The following is an 18,773-nucleotide window of genomic DNA, read 5'->3' as shown; positions in this document are numbered from 1 at the left end:
TTTTAAAGATTATTCCATGCAGTTAGCTCTATGCTTCTATTAGTGTCTTTCTCTCTCTCTTCCATCTGAGTACAATGGCTAGAAAATAATACACACTTGAAAGAATAAATGTCATTTAAATATTTTAATGAACAGAAGCAATAATCAAGTATATTTCCCTAGACCTATGTATTGTGAATGCTTTTTTCTTTCTTTTTTTTAATCTTTTGTCAGCTTTGACCAAGCCAAAAGAGTTACAGCCAAATTCAAAAAGCCACCCAACCCAAGATCAAAACTGATGAGTCAAAAATGTGTGCTATTCCTCCAAGAACTCATTGACATGCCAGTCTCTGACCTTCCCAGGATGAGGCCATTAGCTCATGAACCTAGACTTGAATTCAGTATTTTAGGGGTTTCATTGTACCATCTCTCCATCCATCCATCCTTCCTTCCATGTATCCATCCATCCATTCTTTCCTTCAACTGTGCAGCAGTTCACAGCAGTCTTAATGACTCTCTCTTTTTTAAGATTTGTTATAGAATTATCTCCTACTTCCACTCTCCGGTAGTCCCCACTTGGTGAGACAGTGAATAAGACAGCGTGCCAACATGGCTGGTGAGAAACCACAGGACAGAACGAAGTGGACCAGTTGGCAGGAGATTCTGTAGGCTGATTTTGTTAGCATTCGACTCTGCACCAGCTGCCCCCCACATGACCCTGTACACACTTCAGGGGTGCACATGATGACTGCCCCATGACAGGAAGAAAACATGAGAAATTCTATTTATAGTTAATTTTTTAGCCTCTAAAATTTTCTACTTTGTTTATATTTTATAATATATAAAATAACAAAATACTGTGAATATATACTTTATTTTTTTTAAGTGCAATCTTGTGGGAACATGTGGAAGAACTGTGTCCCAGGGGCCCTACATCATTCAAAAAGAGTCTGGAGTCCATTGCTGACCCAAAGACCCAGGTGACCCAGAGCCGTGTTTTGCAGGTCGCCTGTACCCTCAGTCCTGCTATCTGTTCCTTCTTTCCTATGGCACTGATATCACTGTTCAACATGTATTTCATGCCCAGTGTGTTGGGCACTGTGCTTGTGCCCGATAAGCCCTTTCATTCAGTATTCACAGCCATGTCTAGTATCATTTCTCTTGAGCAATGTTTGGTAGTCGCCTTTATCTTTCTATTTTTTTCTTCTCCTTGATGCTTCTAAGTAGTTCCTTAACCTGCTTTTATTTCTTCCATATTTGACACATAAACACTTTTGAAAAGCATGAAATCTTTTCAAAAAGAGCCTTTCTTATGGCCGGGCATGGTGGCTCACACCTGTAATCCCAGCACTCTGGGAGGCCAAGGTGGGCAGATCACTTGAGGTCAGGAGTTTGAGACAAGCCTGGCCAACCTGCTGAAACCCCATCTCTACTAAAAATACAAAAATTAACCAGGCCTGGTGGCACGTGTCTGTAATCCCAGACAAAACCCCGCCATTGCACTCCAGCCTGGGTGACAGCAGAGTGAGACTGTGTTTCAAAAAACAAAAAAGAGCCTTATTTTAGTCATCTGTGTATACTTTTAAAACTATATACCAAATAGTGGATACTTTTGCCCAGCTGTAGCTATAAACTTTCTTCTTTATGCCTTGTGGTGATTTCATAATTCCTCTGCAACTCTCTGCTCCTCTTGGGGCCTCATCAATGTTTCATATCAATTAAGCTCCCAAGAATAAGAGACTCAGTACACCGCACAATCTTGACAACAGGCCCTTTGTTAGAGAAAACAAACGAAAAGGAATGAATTAGACCTTCTCAGATAAGATGTCATTAAAATACTCTTTTAATTAAGAAATATTTATAATAGGCTGTCTGAAATTTACATATCAAGTTACAAGTTAAGCCGCAAAGTACTTACTATTCCACCCTGCCACTCCCCAGCCCACTACCATCATAACTGACGGTGACTTCTAGTTATTTACTGTCTGAGGTAAAGCTTTTTGTAAAAAAAATTCTCAGCTATACTATAAAGCTCGAGGTAGTAATTATCAGTACCTGAACATACATGGGGCCTATGTTGTTTGTGGAGAAAATTGACCTGACTTTACCATCTATTTGGCAGGTGTGGAGTGGAATGTGTCAGTTGGAAATGCTTATTGGATTTTCAAAAGCATCATACTTTGCTAATCATGACTGTGAAACAAGGATTTGTGTTAGGAAGAGGTATCTTTATTATGTATGTGAACTTGCCATAAATATCTCTACGCAAAACTGAATGAAATGGAGAACTAAAGTCACTAATGAGAAAATTAAGGCAAACTTAGAGAAAAGAGAGAGTGGGGTAGTTCAAGTACCAGCATGAATCATGCCAATTAGTGTCATCAGAGTCTAATGCCACAGACTCATTGCTAATCTACCTCTTCAACTTGCACATTAGAAGCATGAGTGCTAAAAGAGATAAATATGCGGGGAAAGACTCTGCTGTTATATCTCCTAAAACATGTCGCTTTTATGCTAAGTGAAATTAATTATTAAGATTAAAATTTGCAAATGAGAAGCTTTGGATATATGTAAAGCTGCTTCTCTTCTTCCATGCACACTTTTTTTATAGAGAAGCCTGGGTTGCAGCAACAGACATCTGTATATTCTGCATTGAGAAAGTACAAGAACTTTCCCTAATTGAGGAAGTATAAAAACTCATTGAGATGCCAGTCTCTGGCCTTCCTAAGATGAGGCGACAGCTCCCAGTAGCTTGTGGACTTAGACTGGCATTCAGTATTTTAGGAATTTCATTGCACCATCTATCTGTTCATCCATCCATCCCTCTATCAGTTTATCCATCCATCTATTCATTCCTTCAACCGTGCAACAAATATCTTTGGGCTCTATTCTAGGTTCCAGATACTGTGTGAAGTGCTGGGGCTTCAATAGTGTAATGAAACAGATAAAGTATTTACCTTCACAAAACCTCCCTGCTGCCACTACTTATCTCACACACACACACACACACACACACACACACACACACCAGCTCTTATAAACATAATTTAAAAGTGTTGTTGTTACTCCTAAATTAGTTCCCAGTGTGAGAATCTGAGCTCCTATATATTCACTGATGTGCAGCCTTCTCAGTTCTTAGTTCTTCCCAGCACTTGGCCTTGCCCTTACATCTGCTGTGCTTGGCTTGTACAATTTTCCCACCCTTAATAGGCCCCCTTCTTTGGGGTCCTGATCCATCCATGTGCCCCTTGTGATGCCTTAGATCTTGCTGTAAACTGATCTCACAGGAGCAGAAGCGTGAATTCTGTGAGCGCAGTATTTTCAAACACTTCCATTTGTATTATAGTTCCATGGGAGCCAGGTTCCTTTTAGGGTAAGAATTCCCTTGAACAAATGCATTTGGAACCATCCAAATTTCAAGTGCGCTGAATACATATTATAGAAATGTATGGACATGTTGAACAGAGAATATGTACACTTAATGGCCAAAATATTTCCCTGGAATTCCACTCTCCTCTATCTGAGAAAGATTTAAATACAAGGGAGGATTTGATTCCTGTTTACTGCACAGAGTCAATTCTAACCTGGCTAAAATTAGCTTTTAAATCACTGGGTTTTATGCTGCTGCTGCACACGTGGTCCCCTGTGATTACACCATTAGATTCGCTCTTACTCCTGCTGTGATTACTTACGCAGTCAAGTTGTCGAGTGGCAGCACCTACTAAACACCTTCACACCTAAAGTAGTGCTTTAACCCTCTACTTAATTCCTTGATGCTAGATTTTATGCCTAGACTGTTTTATCTCCTTGTTTTTTTTGTAGTCGAATCACCCCCAAAGTACAAGCTCTTCTCTCAAGTGTGACTTGTGCATCTCATTTAGGATTCTGACTTTATGGCATGCTCAGACAAGTCCAAAATCAATTTCATGGCAGGAGACTTTCTGTATTTACTATTAAGATAGATTTCCACTTCACGCTGCACTCCAAGGGCTTCTATCTTGCTAACATTTGAAAATCAGTATTGAACAAAAGGAACGCTATGGTTCTTACAACTCTCCTCTTTGGTTTATTTTCTGGATGTTTTGCTAACTCTGTATGTTCCTCAGGAGAGGGGTAGAACTCCTGGAGCAGAAGCTTCCTCAGGAAAAGTTATTTGGTCCTCCTCTGAATCGCTGCTTCTAGTGATGTGCTGGTTTCCAATGTCACCACATCTTGTTTTGCCTGCTATATATATAGGACAAAAGTTACTGTTTTAAAATACCATTTTCACCAATAACAACCAGAGGTGAGCCTGTTACAGAAACTCTTTTAATATTACCTGTTGATGAGGTGTGGATTCACGATATTACTAATAGATACCTAAAGAAAGAAATGTAAGTTTAGGTATTGAATAAGGCATCCAATTTTTTCTTGGTTGGTGTGAAATTAATTAATAAAAGATCATCGTTAACTCCTATTGTGAGTTATGTCAGAAGGACTATTCTAAGTGGTTTACAAGGAATTCTTAAAATCTCTCTGGAGGCAGCTATTACTCTCATTCCTGTTTACAGATGAGGAAACTGAGGCATAGAGAAATTAACTTGCCTGATGCCACACATTCAGCAAGTGTTGTGTGTCTTGAATCTAGTCCTTCTGAATACTGAAGAGGGCTTTAAAATGTTAATTTCCCATTATTTAAGTTTCAGTGCAATAACTACTATTCTTTTATCCCTCAGGCCTTATTTTTGGCTATAAAGACTCTTAAAAATATGTAAGAATCCTTCACTCTCTTTTCTTTTGCATAGGTATTAATGACTAATAGTAAACATTTGAAAAACAGAAATAGGCTGTCAAAAACAATTTTTAAATCTTATTGCTCTGCAATTAGTGTGAATAAAGCACAGCATGGCTTTTAATGTCATAGTCATTTTTGTAATTATTTTGGTGCCATCTAGTGATGCACATGAAATTTTTGTAATATTTTGCTGCCATCTAATGACCTAAGTGAAAATAACATTCAAATATGATTTTATTTTCCCATCTGCATTTTAAGACTTTAAGAACTACTTTAGCGGTAGGTTTTAAAAGAATCATTAAATTTGTATACCTCAAATCTGAAATTTAAAAAATCTGAAATTCACAGTGATTCATTTTTCTTACCTCTTCTCAGTTATTCTTCCTCTGCTAAAATAATATATTTTACTCATAACTGGAGCTCATATTTAATATCAGATAAGAAGGCATTAGAAAAGAACCTAGAATCTAATTAACTTTCTTTATGTGGGTTTAGACCATATGTATTTCTCTTAGGCCAATTTTAGTTGTGCCAATTCTCATTTTAATAACTGTCATATTAATTTTTCCACATGTATCCAAGCTTGTTAATAGCTGATCAGTTTCAACTATATTTAATTATATAAATGATTATGGTTAAACATTGAGTGCTTCAGTTTTGCATGTTCTGTGTAGAATGCTTCTCACTCATCTACGTAAATATTCACTGATTGTACAGTTTAAAGAATTTTGAATCAATACTCCTGAAATTATTTGCCTTTTCATAAATATATCTGCTCATTTAAAAGGCAGGGATTATATTAACAGTATATTTGCACACTTAGTCTTGGCCGGGTGCGGGGGCTCACGCCTGAAATCCTAGCACTTTGGGAGGCCCAGGTGAGCAGATCACCTGATGTCAGGAGTTTGAGGCCAGCTTGAACAACATGGTGAAACCCCATCTCTACTAAAAATACAAAACTTAGCATGGCATCCTGGTGCATGCCTGTAATCCCAGCTACTTGGGAGGCTGAAGAACAAGAATCGCTTGAACCCAGGAGGCAGAAGTGCCAGTGAGCCAAGATCATGCCACTGCACTCCAACCTGGGCAACAGAGTGAGACTTCATCTAAAAAAAAGTTATATATATATGTAAATATAGATATATTTGCATACTTCTAACAATACCCTATATTAGGTAAATTCTTGTTGATTCTGCCCAATTCATAGGCTTTTAATGATATGATATCTGAATGTTATGAAACACGAATTCAAATTAGTTTCTGCCCTATTTTGAAATGTTAAAATACTTGCAATGATTATACCCTGAAGAACAAAAGTTGCAGATGCTGAAATCTTCTTACCACAGCAGTTCCCAGCCATGCCCCTTTGTAAGGCTGTGTGTATCTGAAATGCAATTGTTTAGGGGCCTGTTTATGATCAGGAAAATGATCCCCCTGCTGAATAAGGACATAGTATGTCTTTAATATTCTAATGGACATCTATAATATCACAGCACTTTGAGTTCAGCACTTTGAGAAGCTGGGAGGAAATTTTAAGATGGGCGATAATTGTGAGCATTGACAATGACTCAGACTGGAGGGAGGGGAGAACTATGTTCTACTAGAAAGCTCCCACCTGAAGCTAATGAGATCATTTTCCAAGGGGATCTAAACTAAGATAAACAAAAAACAATATTCCTATTAACCATGTAATGTGTTGTTCAAGAATTCATGACATCGCTTATTCAACAAATATTGAGTAATCATTATGTGCCAGACACAGTATTAGACAGCAAGGTGAATGTCAGCATGCAAGACTCATATTTGTGCCCTCATAGAGCATATGGTCTATGAAGATAGCCTCTTTTGATGGGGCGTTTTCCCTCAAAACAGTTCTAACCTGTTCAGCCTGTGTACTGGAATAAGGACCATTTGTAGCTGGCATTAAGTCATATGTTCCTCTCCCACATAGAGTCAATACTGGATACATCTTTTACAGTGCATAAGCATTATTAAGTAAGTACCTTGAGAGAATCAGCTTGTGTATTATCACTAATGATCAAAGCTCCACACCTCCTAATTTCAAGGGATTTAATTAACACTTCCAGTTCATACTGACCAACCTGGTTTGACTTCACCTGGGTGGTAATCTATTAAATATCTTTAGCCTCATAGGACTCTGTCACGTGATTTGACTTCTGGCATCTCAGGACTCTCCTGACCCAATATTATTTCATTCCTTAGGGTAATGAACTTATTCCTGTCACTTTTTAAAGTAAGTTAACATATTGGCCAGTGAGGTGATGAAAGACGCATCAAAACCAGTAACTGCAAAATTAGACTTTATGTCTAAAGATTTTATATTAAATGGTTTAAAGATCTAAATATATGGATTTTTGCAGTGTTAGGCCAGCATCATCCTAAAGACACAATTTTTAAAAATATGGATGTAAAAGCTATAGTTTGACTTGATTTCATGCCCCTGAAACCCATTGTACTAGTCTGAACCCCAGAATTCTAAACCAATTTTGAGGCCTCTGGAAAGTATTTCCCACTATCAGATATATGGCCACACATTCATCTTCTGGTCTGCAGTTTCCTCAGAAGGCCCGTACTAATTTTTTTTTTTTTTTTCCTGACGCTCCTTGAGGAATGTAGCATCCAAACTGAGAACTTCAGTCCTTAGTGCCATCCTTCAGCTATAAAAACAAACTTACAAAGTTTGTTGCTCTTAAACTCCATTTTTGTCATTTATGCTGCCCTTCCATTTTAAAAAAAACACAACACTCAACGTTTTCCGTTCATGTCTTTATTGGTTCTGGTGATCAGTACAACTGCTTTAACTTCAAGTGCCATCATTCACTGTTTTGTGTTTAATGATCATTCATTCCAGCCTCCAGTGAGAAAGACAACAGAGGCAGTTTTTATTTTAATAATCATGCAAAGGAAAATGTAGTGAAATTAAAAATAAATGGCCCTCCTTCAGGTAAAGAAAAATACTAGGATAAATTCAACTACAATTATGAAGAAGAAATTCAAATACTGAATCAAAAATTTGAAAACTCCTGATTGTATTGTGTTTTCTTTTCACTAATAATAAAAACCAAGTAATCTTAGTAGCTAAAAGTTCAATAAATGACTGACTTCTTGCTGGTGTTGAGTTAAAACATATTATTAGCTCAGTTCTTGCTGTCCATAGTCATTTTAATTTCTGGCTTATGTTTAATTGTTACATGATCTTCATACACCTCTACTACATGTAGAATTACTCATATTTCTTTAAGATGGACAACTCATAATATAAAAATAAAAACAATGAAGTTCTGTGAAATTTTAGGTAACAGAAAAACTGGTGCCCAATAGCTAGCCATTTTAAAAATATCTTTACTCTTCCATCTCTGTTTCTTCTTCTTTGAAACTTTACTAAAAATGCTACTTTTATAGGAAAGATGATTATTACAGAGATCAAATATGAAATCTATTCTTTCATATTAGGTCTTGTCAAAAGTAACTTTGGTTTCTTGGTGACCACATCTCTCACATTCATTGCTCAGTGTGGAGAAATGAAATAGACTTGGAGTAAGGAGCACCAGAAGGAGGCAAGGAACCAAGCTCTCCAATGGCAGGTTTCCTTTCCTGAAGAGGGCAAGATCCAGCAGCCTCATTTGAAGGAAGCTCTCACTACCCTGTTCTTGATAGGCTGTGGAGGGCGCCAGTTGCCCACAAGGGGCACTGGGGGCTCGTTCTCAGCGCTGGAGAGGAGGCTCCGCAGCTTGGCCATCTGCAAAGGGCAGGGGCAGACTGTTAACAAGACATTCGGATGAACTGGACACACTACGCAACAAAGAGGTGTAAATACTGGTGGGGTTTCTTTTGTTTGTTTGTTTGTTTGTTTGTTTATATGGAGTCTCGCTCTGTAGCCAGGCTGGAGTGCAGTGGTGGGATCTTGACTCACTGCAACCTCCACCTCCCAGACTCAAGCGATTCTCCTGCCTCAGCCTTCTGAGTAGCTGGGATTACAGGTATCTGCCACCATACCTGGCTAATTTTTTGTATTTTTAGTAGAGATGGGGTTTCACCATGTTGGCCAGGCTGGTCTCGAACTCCTGACCTCAGGTGATTCACCTGCCTCGGACTCCCAAAGTGCTGGGATTACAGGCGTAAGCCACCATGCCCAGCCAATACTGGTGTTTTAAAAATGACAAGCAAACCACACAACCTGTCCCCAGTGTCCAGTCCAGAGCTATTTAGCTAGTCGCTGCAGAGTGACACGCATTTTTTGTTTATTTGTAAAAGCCCTTTTCTTCATTCTGTACAAGATCACTATGCCCTCGGGTCACAGCCTTTTCCTCTTGAATTCTGAAACATTTATTTTTTATCTGAGGGGTCAGTATGAACTGTATACTTTGTTGGAGAGGATGACCACATCCATATATCAGTGTAAATAAAATGTAATAGACCTTTTTTGTATAAGTTTATGGAGTCAATTATTTTAAGAGCAAAAAGAAATCCAACTCACGCTACATTTCCAATTTTTAAATTGTCTTTTCTTTCTTAAAGGATAAGACAATAAATTTTCATTAGAAACACTATGATTCTATATTAAAATATTTTTACATTTCTTCTTGAAAAAAATTTCATTCTTTCCAAATAGTTACATCACTGAACGATGTTGTTAAATTTGATCTTTTAATAAAAATGTCTTTATAAACTGACATAAATATGAAAACTGTTGCCTTATGCAAGAGACACACACTGGGAAACTGATTTTACTATTACAGAACATGCATGCTCTAGGTTGTAAGTCCCTGTGTTGTTTACTTGCTTCAATCTGTTTTTCTCCATGTTCTTGCCCACTTATTTTCTCCTATGTAGCTTTTCCCTGAAAGTGTCTTTAATGAATGTTACTAGGACACTCTTTAGATTGAACACTAAGAAGGGAACCTTGAGAACAGATGCCAAAAATACTGGGAACAGTTTGGAGGTGGAATTACAATCCTGCACTTGGCTGTGTGATCATGGACAAATTACTGAACCTTTGAACCTTGAATTACGTATCTGTAAAACTGCAGAAATAATATATAGCATACAAAATTGTTAAATCCTTTCCATTAGCACCCTTCTCTTCTCCAGGTCTGTATTTATCATCCCATCTCCTTACCAGTGCTCAGTATTTGGCAACATCCAAATTAACAAAGATTCATATTAACCTAAACCCTTTAAAGTGTTTATAGAGCATAAACTCAGTCATGGTCAGTATCAAAACGACTTTTAAATGATTTCTATTTATCCTGGTACCCTTTGGGGGCCAAGTTTTAGAAAGCTGAACAAGCTGGTTGTAACTAACCAGGGCAGACCATGAAATCTCTACCTATAGAGATGTTCAGTGAGTATCCAGTTAGTAGCTATGTATTTTTGATTTGGTATCTGTATCTTACATAGGCAGACAGCAACATAAGCCCATGTGTTCACAAGGCTGCTCACCTGGTCAGAGCTCACGGTCATGGGCTCCTTCAGCAGCAGCCACACAATGCACTCCTCACAGGGTGGCGTGGTGAATGACCCCTGGTAGGTCCAGTAGTCCCGGCATGCCGGGAACAGGCAGGATGGGTCAAACTTTGTGAAGGGTGCCTCCTTGCCCTGGGTAAGAGCAGGTTGCAGGTGCAGTGAGTGTGTGCATGCACATGCTCACCCACCCCAATGCCCTTATCACTTCATTTGTGAGAATGGATTTCAAATGCAATAGAGAAAATAGAACTTTTGAACAAAGTAGAGGCCTGTCAAAAATAAAGATCAAAGCGGGGAAGCTGGTTTGCACATTATTACTTGATCTGACACAATCATTGTCACACTGTGTTCCTTATTGTTTTAACTGTGAGTAGAATTTGTAATTCTATCACTCCTCAAGAAAAAGGAGAAACTGATATCCCAAGCGTAATTGAATTATTTCATGTAAGTTAATGTTTTGTTGTTGATGATACCAAAAAATATCAGGCTTGCATTTTTATTGAATGTTCTACTTGGAATACTTACTCTCTCTGTTAATAAAACTCAATAATATTTTATTAGAATGGTCGCAAAAAAAATCAAAATTTTTCTGTTACTTACATGAGTCTGTTGTTAAGATTTTAAATTTATAAGTGCTTCCCAGAAAGGTCATCACCAAGACTCAACAGACCAGTGCTGGCTGACATTTAGTATCTCCATGATGGTATGCATGCATATATGCAGTGTGTGTGTGTGGGGGGGGGGCGGCGAGGATGCGGTGACCACTCAACTTCTCTGATTCTCACTTATTCCATTGAGAAAGAGATTATCTGACAGGATGACTATCACCATTAAAAAACTGATATATGTGAAATTGCTCTAAAAACTGCATGCCATACAAATATAATAGCATTTATTTTTATATTTATGCTTAGCATATCCATCAAACTTAGTAACAGATTTTAGGTGAAAAAAAACACTTGAAAATGTGTAAAGAAAATTTGCATAATCTGCTTTATGTGTTAGGAGGGAAAATGATTTTTGTTTACCTTTGTCTTAATCTTTTCCAATGCATCAAGGACAATCTGGAACTCGCCTTTCTCACGTCCTATCTGTAAGAAAACGGAAATCCAAGTATAATTCTTTTACTTCTCCATAATTTAGGATTGTCTTCAAAGCTGATTTTGATTCATCCATCTGCAACTAGTGTTTATAAATCTGCCAGAATATCTCGTACTAAGCAAAAACTTAAGTTTATTTTTCCTCAAGATTTTAGAGTATATATTTTCTGATCTAAATTTGGACTCCAGGCCTCTGAAGTACAGGACCACAAAATTACATGTTCATCTAGTTCTGTGTCTTTGACCTTCTCCGCAAAGTCATTCCACTTTTCTAAAAAACAGATTTAGAACCAAAATGGACCGTATGTTTCCCAAACTAAACTCATTGTCTTTCTTCTTAGACCTACTCCACCTCCTGCTGTGCTGTGTTCAAGCACCAGAAATGACCCAATGAATTGAGAACCTAAAACAAATTAGGTCATTCAAAGAGAAAGAAGCCAGATTTTCACCTCTGGCTTGAAATCTAGATTATGTTACCACTAACCTCATGTGTTAATGACACTAAGTCCTCTTTAAAGCAAGGCTGGCTCAACAACACACACATTCCATGTGCTATCTTAGCCTGGGATCATGTGAGTGGTGACCACCTCAAGCCGAGGGGATGTCCAGCCAGGGACTTGGCATCATATGGTTCCCAACACTGACTTTTCTGGTTTCCAGTGCAATTGAAGTGGAGCAGTGAGAAAGGAAAATGAATATATGCCACCTTTGCCCTTACCACCATGATAATAAGCGCACTCTAAGGCTCTGTCCCCGCCACCTACACACACACACACACACACACACACACACACACACACACATCCCACATCTGGGGAAAATTTAGAAGTGCTGGGGTCCTGGAGTGTGGTAAAATATACACTTTTAGAGAAAAGCAAGACATTTTGAGCTGATCTTAGCAGAAATATCTTGATTAGTTGAATTAATAATAAAATGTATATAGAGGGAAGAAAGTAAAAATGAGGGAATGAAACTCAAACTATGCTAAGCATTGGTAGGGAAATACATTTTGAAAGAAAATATATGGTCAATTTTTACTTTACCTTCAGAAAAATGCCAATCACAGCGATCCCATCACGCTGCTTCAGGGCTTCTTTAAAAGTGTTATACTTGGGGTTCCAGTGAACCAAATGAAGCTGAAACCATAGAAGACAGATTAGAAGGTAAATTCCTGGAATATGGAAGTAAGTATAACATTATCCACAGTAAATCCAATCGTTGTACAGGCTAAGGTTGCTGAGCACTCTCATAAAAGCTGAGAAAATTTGAAAGAGTAGCATGTAGTATTTTGGTAACACTTCTAGTGGCTCAAATAAAAGGCATATAAAATTATTTATCTCCTTTTATCAACCAGAGCTCTGACACCTGGTGGCAACCTGATCTTAATTTAGAACATGGGTACCAGTTAGGTTAATCAAACTTTCTATGCTGAGTTACAGAGAATGGCAAGAGAATACAATCACTTGCAGCAGTTAAAAAATGTTTTATTCAAGACCAAAAGTCTGAAATAATCCCATATGCAAAAGTCAAACTGAAAATATTGACTGCATCTGTAAGAAATATACTCAACTTTCCCCATTTGGTTGGGGAAGATGTCTAGAAGGCATTCTCAATATTTAATTTATCTTGCCATGGCTTTCTAGATTGGCTGTAAAGAAACAGAAAGATCACAGTGAAGTACTTTGGGTTTTCTAGCAATTAATTTAACCAAGAACTAAGTTGCCTAATGATTCTGCTTAAAAACATGTTCATAGTGTATTTCTGGGCTTCTGTTACAGCCCCTATGTTAACCAGAGCCTATCTTTGGAAAAGAGAAAGGCAGGAAAAATGAATTGGTCCTCACCTCCAAGGCAACTGCCACCACTTATTGGCTTGGCTTTATAAAGAAAACCTGTCAGAGGCCTGTCTTAAGCCCTTGTAATTTGATGCGTTGATCTGAGTTACGATTCATTCTTTTCTTTAATGGGTTAACTGAGACAGAGAGTAGTATATGCTCAGATTAAATTGTATGTGTGTACACATATCTCTATGTGTGTGTAAATATGTGTGCGTGTGTATATATAGATATTCACACACACACATATATATATGCACACGGTTCATTAAGAGATTGGAACATAAGCATTATTCAGAATTTCTAAATGCTATTTTTGGAGTACTATATTCTTATAAAACAGGCAGCATAGGGCACTGGATAAGACGATGAACTCTGAAGCCAGTCTGTATCAGGTAGAGCACTAGCATTCACCAGCCATGTGACTTTATTATGTGTCTTTTCTATGCCTCTGTTTCCTCATTTGTAACCTGTCTCTTAAGGTAGCTAAGAGGATCTAATGAATTAATACATGTAAGCATTTAATAAGTATTAGCTATCCTTTTTCCAGTTTCATTGAGGACCCTAGGCTTTCTTATTAAGTAGCTATCCAATTTCTAACTTTTTGGGGTTTTTTTCGAGACAGGGTCTTACTCTGTTGCTCAGGCTGGAGCAAAGTGGCACAATCATGGCTTACTGCAGCCTCAACCTCCCAGGCTCAAGTGATCTTCCCACCTCAGTCTCCTGAGTAGCTGGGACCACAGGTGCATGCCATCATGCCAGGCTAATTTTTGTGTTTTTTGTAGAGACAGGGTTTCACCATATTGCCCAGGCTGCTCTCGAACTCCTGGGCTCAAGCAATCCACCTGCCTCAGCCTCCCAAAGTGTTGAGATTACAGGTGTGAACCACTGCACTCGCCCCAGTTTCTTAATGTAACCTTGGAAATCTTCATGTTTGATGCCAACTCACCTATACCCCTTTACCTGTCTAGCCTAGAATGTCTGGCAGCTTCAGTTTAGCTAAAACTAGTACAGCTATTTTCATAACTATAGACTTGAAACAAAAGCAGTGGATGATGCTTTGTTGCTGTGGTTCTTATTTTTAATTTTGCAATTTTCACTGTATGAGACTCAGAATGGATTATGGCAGTTCCTCCTACCTCTGCTGCATACTTGACTCCATCCACGGTGTGCTCAGAGCCATGATCATCCGAAGAGCCCCAGTGAAGATGAAACTGGCGAAGTCGGTAGGGTCCAGGGAGAGGACCCCCTCTCAGCACTGTGATTCAGATAAGCTTGGTCAACAGTGAATTCATGCTTCTTTTACAGAGCTTAATGGACAAAATGTGGTCAGTGTGCTGGGTAGATGGTGCCACTCCCAGGACACCAGACTCCTCATAAAATGAAGTCTTGGGATATGTCAAGATAAATGATTGTTCTTTTCTGTTTTTCTTATTTTGTTTGTTTGTTTCATTATTATTGAAACATCATTTTAACATTTAGGAAAGTAAAATTAAAACAACAGATGGACAATGAGGAGGCATACACCCAGAGAACAGGTCGGTAGTGTGATGCAGTGCGAAGAATTGGACAGTTGAGAACCAGGTGGATGTAGGTTTCCAATGCTGGCTTCACCCCTTGCTAGTTCTGTGATCTCAGACAAGTTGCTAAACTTCTCTGAACCCACTTTCACATTTCTAAGAAGGTGATAATAATACCAAACTTTCAGAGCTGCTGTGAAGATTAACTGAGATTAAGCACCTTAAAGTGCTCATCATAGTGCCTGCACGATGATCACTGAGCAAATGTGAATTCCTTCTCCCCATGTTGCTTCCAACTACACTTTTCTTTAAGACAGCAAGCAAGAACTTTCATCTATGCCTAATTTAGACCGTGTCTGTTCAAATGAGATGAAATGGAAAATTCAGAAATTTCCCAGAAAACCAATCAATTTATATGACTAAACTAGATAATTCTCAGCAGCATTAATTTGGGCTTGTTGATAAACATCTCAACCCATTGCAGAGTGATTCAGAGGTTCAGATATCTTCCAAAGTATATTGAAAACTATGCAGAAACCGTAAGATCAAGATTTGGCAATATAAGCTAGATCAAAATAGAATTCAGAGCACAGCTATTTTAGAAGAGGTTGGCCACACTAAGTGGCCCAGGAAAGCCATAAATGTAGACCTCAAACAATGAGGCTAGGCCTATATGAGTTTTTTCATGTAGAAATGGAGTGGTTCAATTCATTGCATTTTTCCTGTCCAGCCACTCAGAACAGTTATTATAGGGACATGTGAGTCCAATTTATTAGAATAAACTGTATGAAATTGGCAATATTCAACTATTTTTGCTCACAAAAATGGCATTTTCATGTGGTTCAATCTAATAGACATGTTTAATTTTGTTATGGTGCTTTCAAAATGGTACTTGATATATAAGGAGAAGGGGAAAAAAGAAAACAATAGCAATACAAAATCACTGTTTAAGAAAATTTAAATTTCTATAACTTGGAACCTCCTAGTAGGTAGGAATTATGAATATCATTCTTCATTACAACATCATTAAGAATGTTCACTTATGTATATCAATAAATGTAACTTTATTAGAAATGTGGCTATAAGGAATTATTTTGCTGTATATCAAGCACCAAAATATTAAAGGAAGATTATTTCTTACCTCATTTATTGTGAAATAAAGTATTTTTGACTAGCATTCTTTTATTTTACTGATTTGCTTACTAGTGTAAGTGAAATAAAGAGATTTGTTTTTTCTAAACATGTATTTTTCAGTTGCTGTCTCACACACAAATACTACTCAAGAAGAAATTGTCAGATATTTCAAAAATACTCACCAAAATGATTAATCAGACGAACCCCACTGAAGGCTTGAAGGTAAGTCATCTTCGCACCTTCAATGGCCCCATTCTCTCCCCTAGATTGGTCACCTCCCAGGCACCAGGGGAAGAAAGTGCCTATTTAGGGTTTCTATTATATTTCTGGCTTTGTAGAATGGAATCTACGCAATCGAGAGTGGAAGCCTGGCTCTCCAGACCATGGACAAGAAGCATAAAAATCCTTCAGGTACAGGCCATCAGAGTCTGAAGAATACTCATTTGAGCTTATTGTCATCTCTGTCCTATCATGTTCCATTTCAGGAATGCATTGCCAACTTTTAGCTTGGACATGGGGCCGTTTTCACAGAGACCAAGGTTGGAGGGTGAGACATTTCTCTTCAATGCATAAATATAATTATTCATAACTAAAGCAAAGTCAAATGTCATCTCCATTTTCAGAGGTAAAGGGCTCCCTCTCCTCACTAATTCTGGTACTGTGTCATAACCCACATTTTGTCAATATGGACATTGAAAACATCCATGTGATTCTACCTCACTGTCATACTTACTTGACCTATCGTAAGTATCATCAAATACAACTCGGCAGGTCTTCCCGTTATTCAGGATGGTCTTGGCAGAGCCACCATCATAAGACACTGACCATGGCTGCAGAGAAGGGTCATGCTTGATGTCTTTAGTATGCAGCTCAATGGGCGACTGGTTTTCCCCCTTGGCATTTGGAAAAAGTTCATGCCAGTGGTCAGGACCTAGGAAATAAAGTCGAGGGGATGTATTTATTTGGTGGCACAACCCAAGGCCTCTTTCTAATTGACTAAACCAGCAAAATGCAGAGAGGCTAGACAGTGATTTCAAAAAGGTCTTAGGTTTCAGACTGGGCAATAAGAGACTTACCGTTCATTTCAGGCCTGTTGGTAGTTTTGTGAATAGCATACATGGAGACTATTTAACTCGGTGTGTTCACTCTGCTTGCTCAAAGGCTTATTTTTGAGATAAACTTTATCACATTTTTTTAAACCAATGCCACCTTCCATCATACAGTTGGAATACAATAATATTGACCACCTACATTTGAGCATTATGTTGCAGTTTTCAGAGCACACCCGTATTCCTTTTCCTTGGATTAGGGAGAACCTTAGGCAGAGCAGAGATTCTCACACCAGCACCAAGCTCAGGTTAGGTGCTTGTCCAGTCTAACAGAATAAGGGCCAGTCACACCTGACCTCGGGCTGTCTGACTTCTCAGAGGCAACGGGATCTTAGGCAAGTGATCCAACTTCTCTGCACTTCAGTTGCCTCCAAGAGAAATAAAAACTCCATACTAGGGAGAACTAAATGAGATGAAGGGAAAAGAGAAGGAGCAGCATTTGGCAGTTGAAAAACCTCAGTAAATGTTAGGTCTTATCCTACTCCTACATTTTCCACTGCACTCTCTAAAGTTGCCCATTTCTGTTCAATGGCAGGGCTCTCCAGGACCGGCATCTCCTCCTGGCCAGGTCGCCGCTGCCTGCACTCACCATTGTGACTGGCGTAGCCCCACTCCTTGGCCATGGTCGCCTTCCTCCGCGCTGGACTGCTCCTGCCTTCTCTTCCCCAGCGTGGTGCACAGTCTCCGAGAGCCCGCGTTTTTATGTAGCTCCCCCCCGCCCGCACACTGCATGGCCTTATTAGGTCAGCGAGGGTGGGGCAGGGGGCTAAACTAGATTGGGGTGGTATTTGGGAGGCCGGGTGGGGGAAGCCAATGAATTCCAAGAGCGGGACAGCTGTCGAGGTGAGGGGGGCGGAGGTGGGCGAAGGGGCACCTAAGCCCCTCCCTGCGCTCTCCCGGGAGTCGTGGCTCCTGGCCCCTCCATCTCCTCCTGTTGTCTCGCAAAACTGCAGGGCTTTCTAACTGGCGCCGACGTGCAGAAATGCAGGCGGCCCTCACCTCGTCCTCTCTCCCTCTTCCATGCATTCTTGGGGATGGGGTGGAGGCAGGGACAGGGTGTCGTAGCTGTACTTGGCCACGAACTAAAATCTACATCCCGGCGGCTCTTGCAGCCTCACTTACAAGTTGCTTCAAGCGCAGGCTGGCGGTCTGGCTGCGACTCTGGACACTTTTGCGTTTATTTCGTTCTAGCGATCCGGTTACGGAGGCTGGAAAGAACTCGTTTGTTTGCCTGCCCCCTAAGTTTGACTCCCTTTGCAGGCAACATGTAAAATTCTGGGAGCAAAGGATGGGAAGAAAGAGTCCGGAGCGGGGTGGGATGGTGAAGAGGTCCTCCAAGTCCGTTATCCTTAAAGAGATGGCCCTTTCTGGAATCGCACCAGGCAGCATTTCCCAACCTAGCGGATCCTTTTGGTTTGCAGGAAGCCAAGGGCTGGATCTCAGAGAGCGCCCGGCATCCAGGAGATGTCTGGATCCTAGGTTCACGCGGAGCTGGAGACTGGCACTGATTTAGCCACACTCCCTGCGCTGTACCTCTGTCCATGAAAAATCAAGAATATTCTGAAGTATTGGAAGGCTACTAACATAAAATGAGTCATATTTCTTAAAACCTGTGACCTCGCTCTCCAAGATATAATGAGAGATTGCAAGAAAAGGAAGAGGGAAAGATTTACAGAATGGCTTTTAATTTTTTTCTCCCCCTCCTAAGTTGTTTTCTGATACATTGAACCATGCAAAGGAGAATAAAAGCGGCATATCTAGTGTGTACATGACAAAAGTATATTTTTCAATATCTGGTTATGGTTCATATCAAAGAAGTCAGTAGTAGATATTTAC

The 18,773-nt window shown here is 39.4% G+C and overlaps 1 protein-coding gene across 1 annotated transcript; it reads right to left on the bottom strand.

Moving 5' to 3' along the window:
* Positions 1-7,525: 7,525 nt before the first annotated feature.
* CA3 (carbonic anhydrase 3) lies at positions 7,526-17,612 on the bottom strand. Its single transcript, XM_045398463.2, has 7 exons — positions 17,527-17,612; positions 16,562-16,759; positions 14,314-14,432; positions 12,384-12,476; positions 11,269-11,331; positions 10,217-10,372; positions 7,526-8,513 (listed from the first exon to the last, which is right to left on the bottom strand). The coding sequence occupies exons 1-7, from the start codon at positions 17,558-17,560 to the stop codon at positions 8,394-8,396; spliced, it is 783 nt and encodes a 260-aa protein (XP_045254398.1). The 5' UTR covers positions 17,561-17,612; the 3' UTR covers positions 7,526-8,393.
* Positions 17,613-18,773: the final 1,161 nt, after the last annotated feature.

The sequence above is a fragment of the Macaca fascicularis genome, chromosome 8, assembly GCF_037993035.2.
Source record: "Macaca fascicularis isolate 582-1 chromosome 8, T2T-MFA8v1.1".
NCBI lineage: Eukaryota > Metazoa > Chordata > Mammalia > Primates > Cercopithecidae > Macaca > Macaca fascicularis.
Note: the sequence above shows the minus strand (reverse complement) of the source record. Positions and strands in the feature narration are given on the sequence as shown.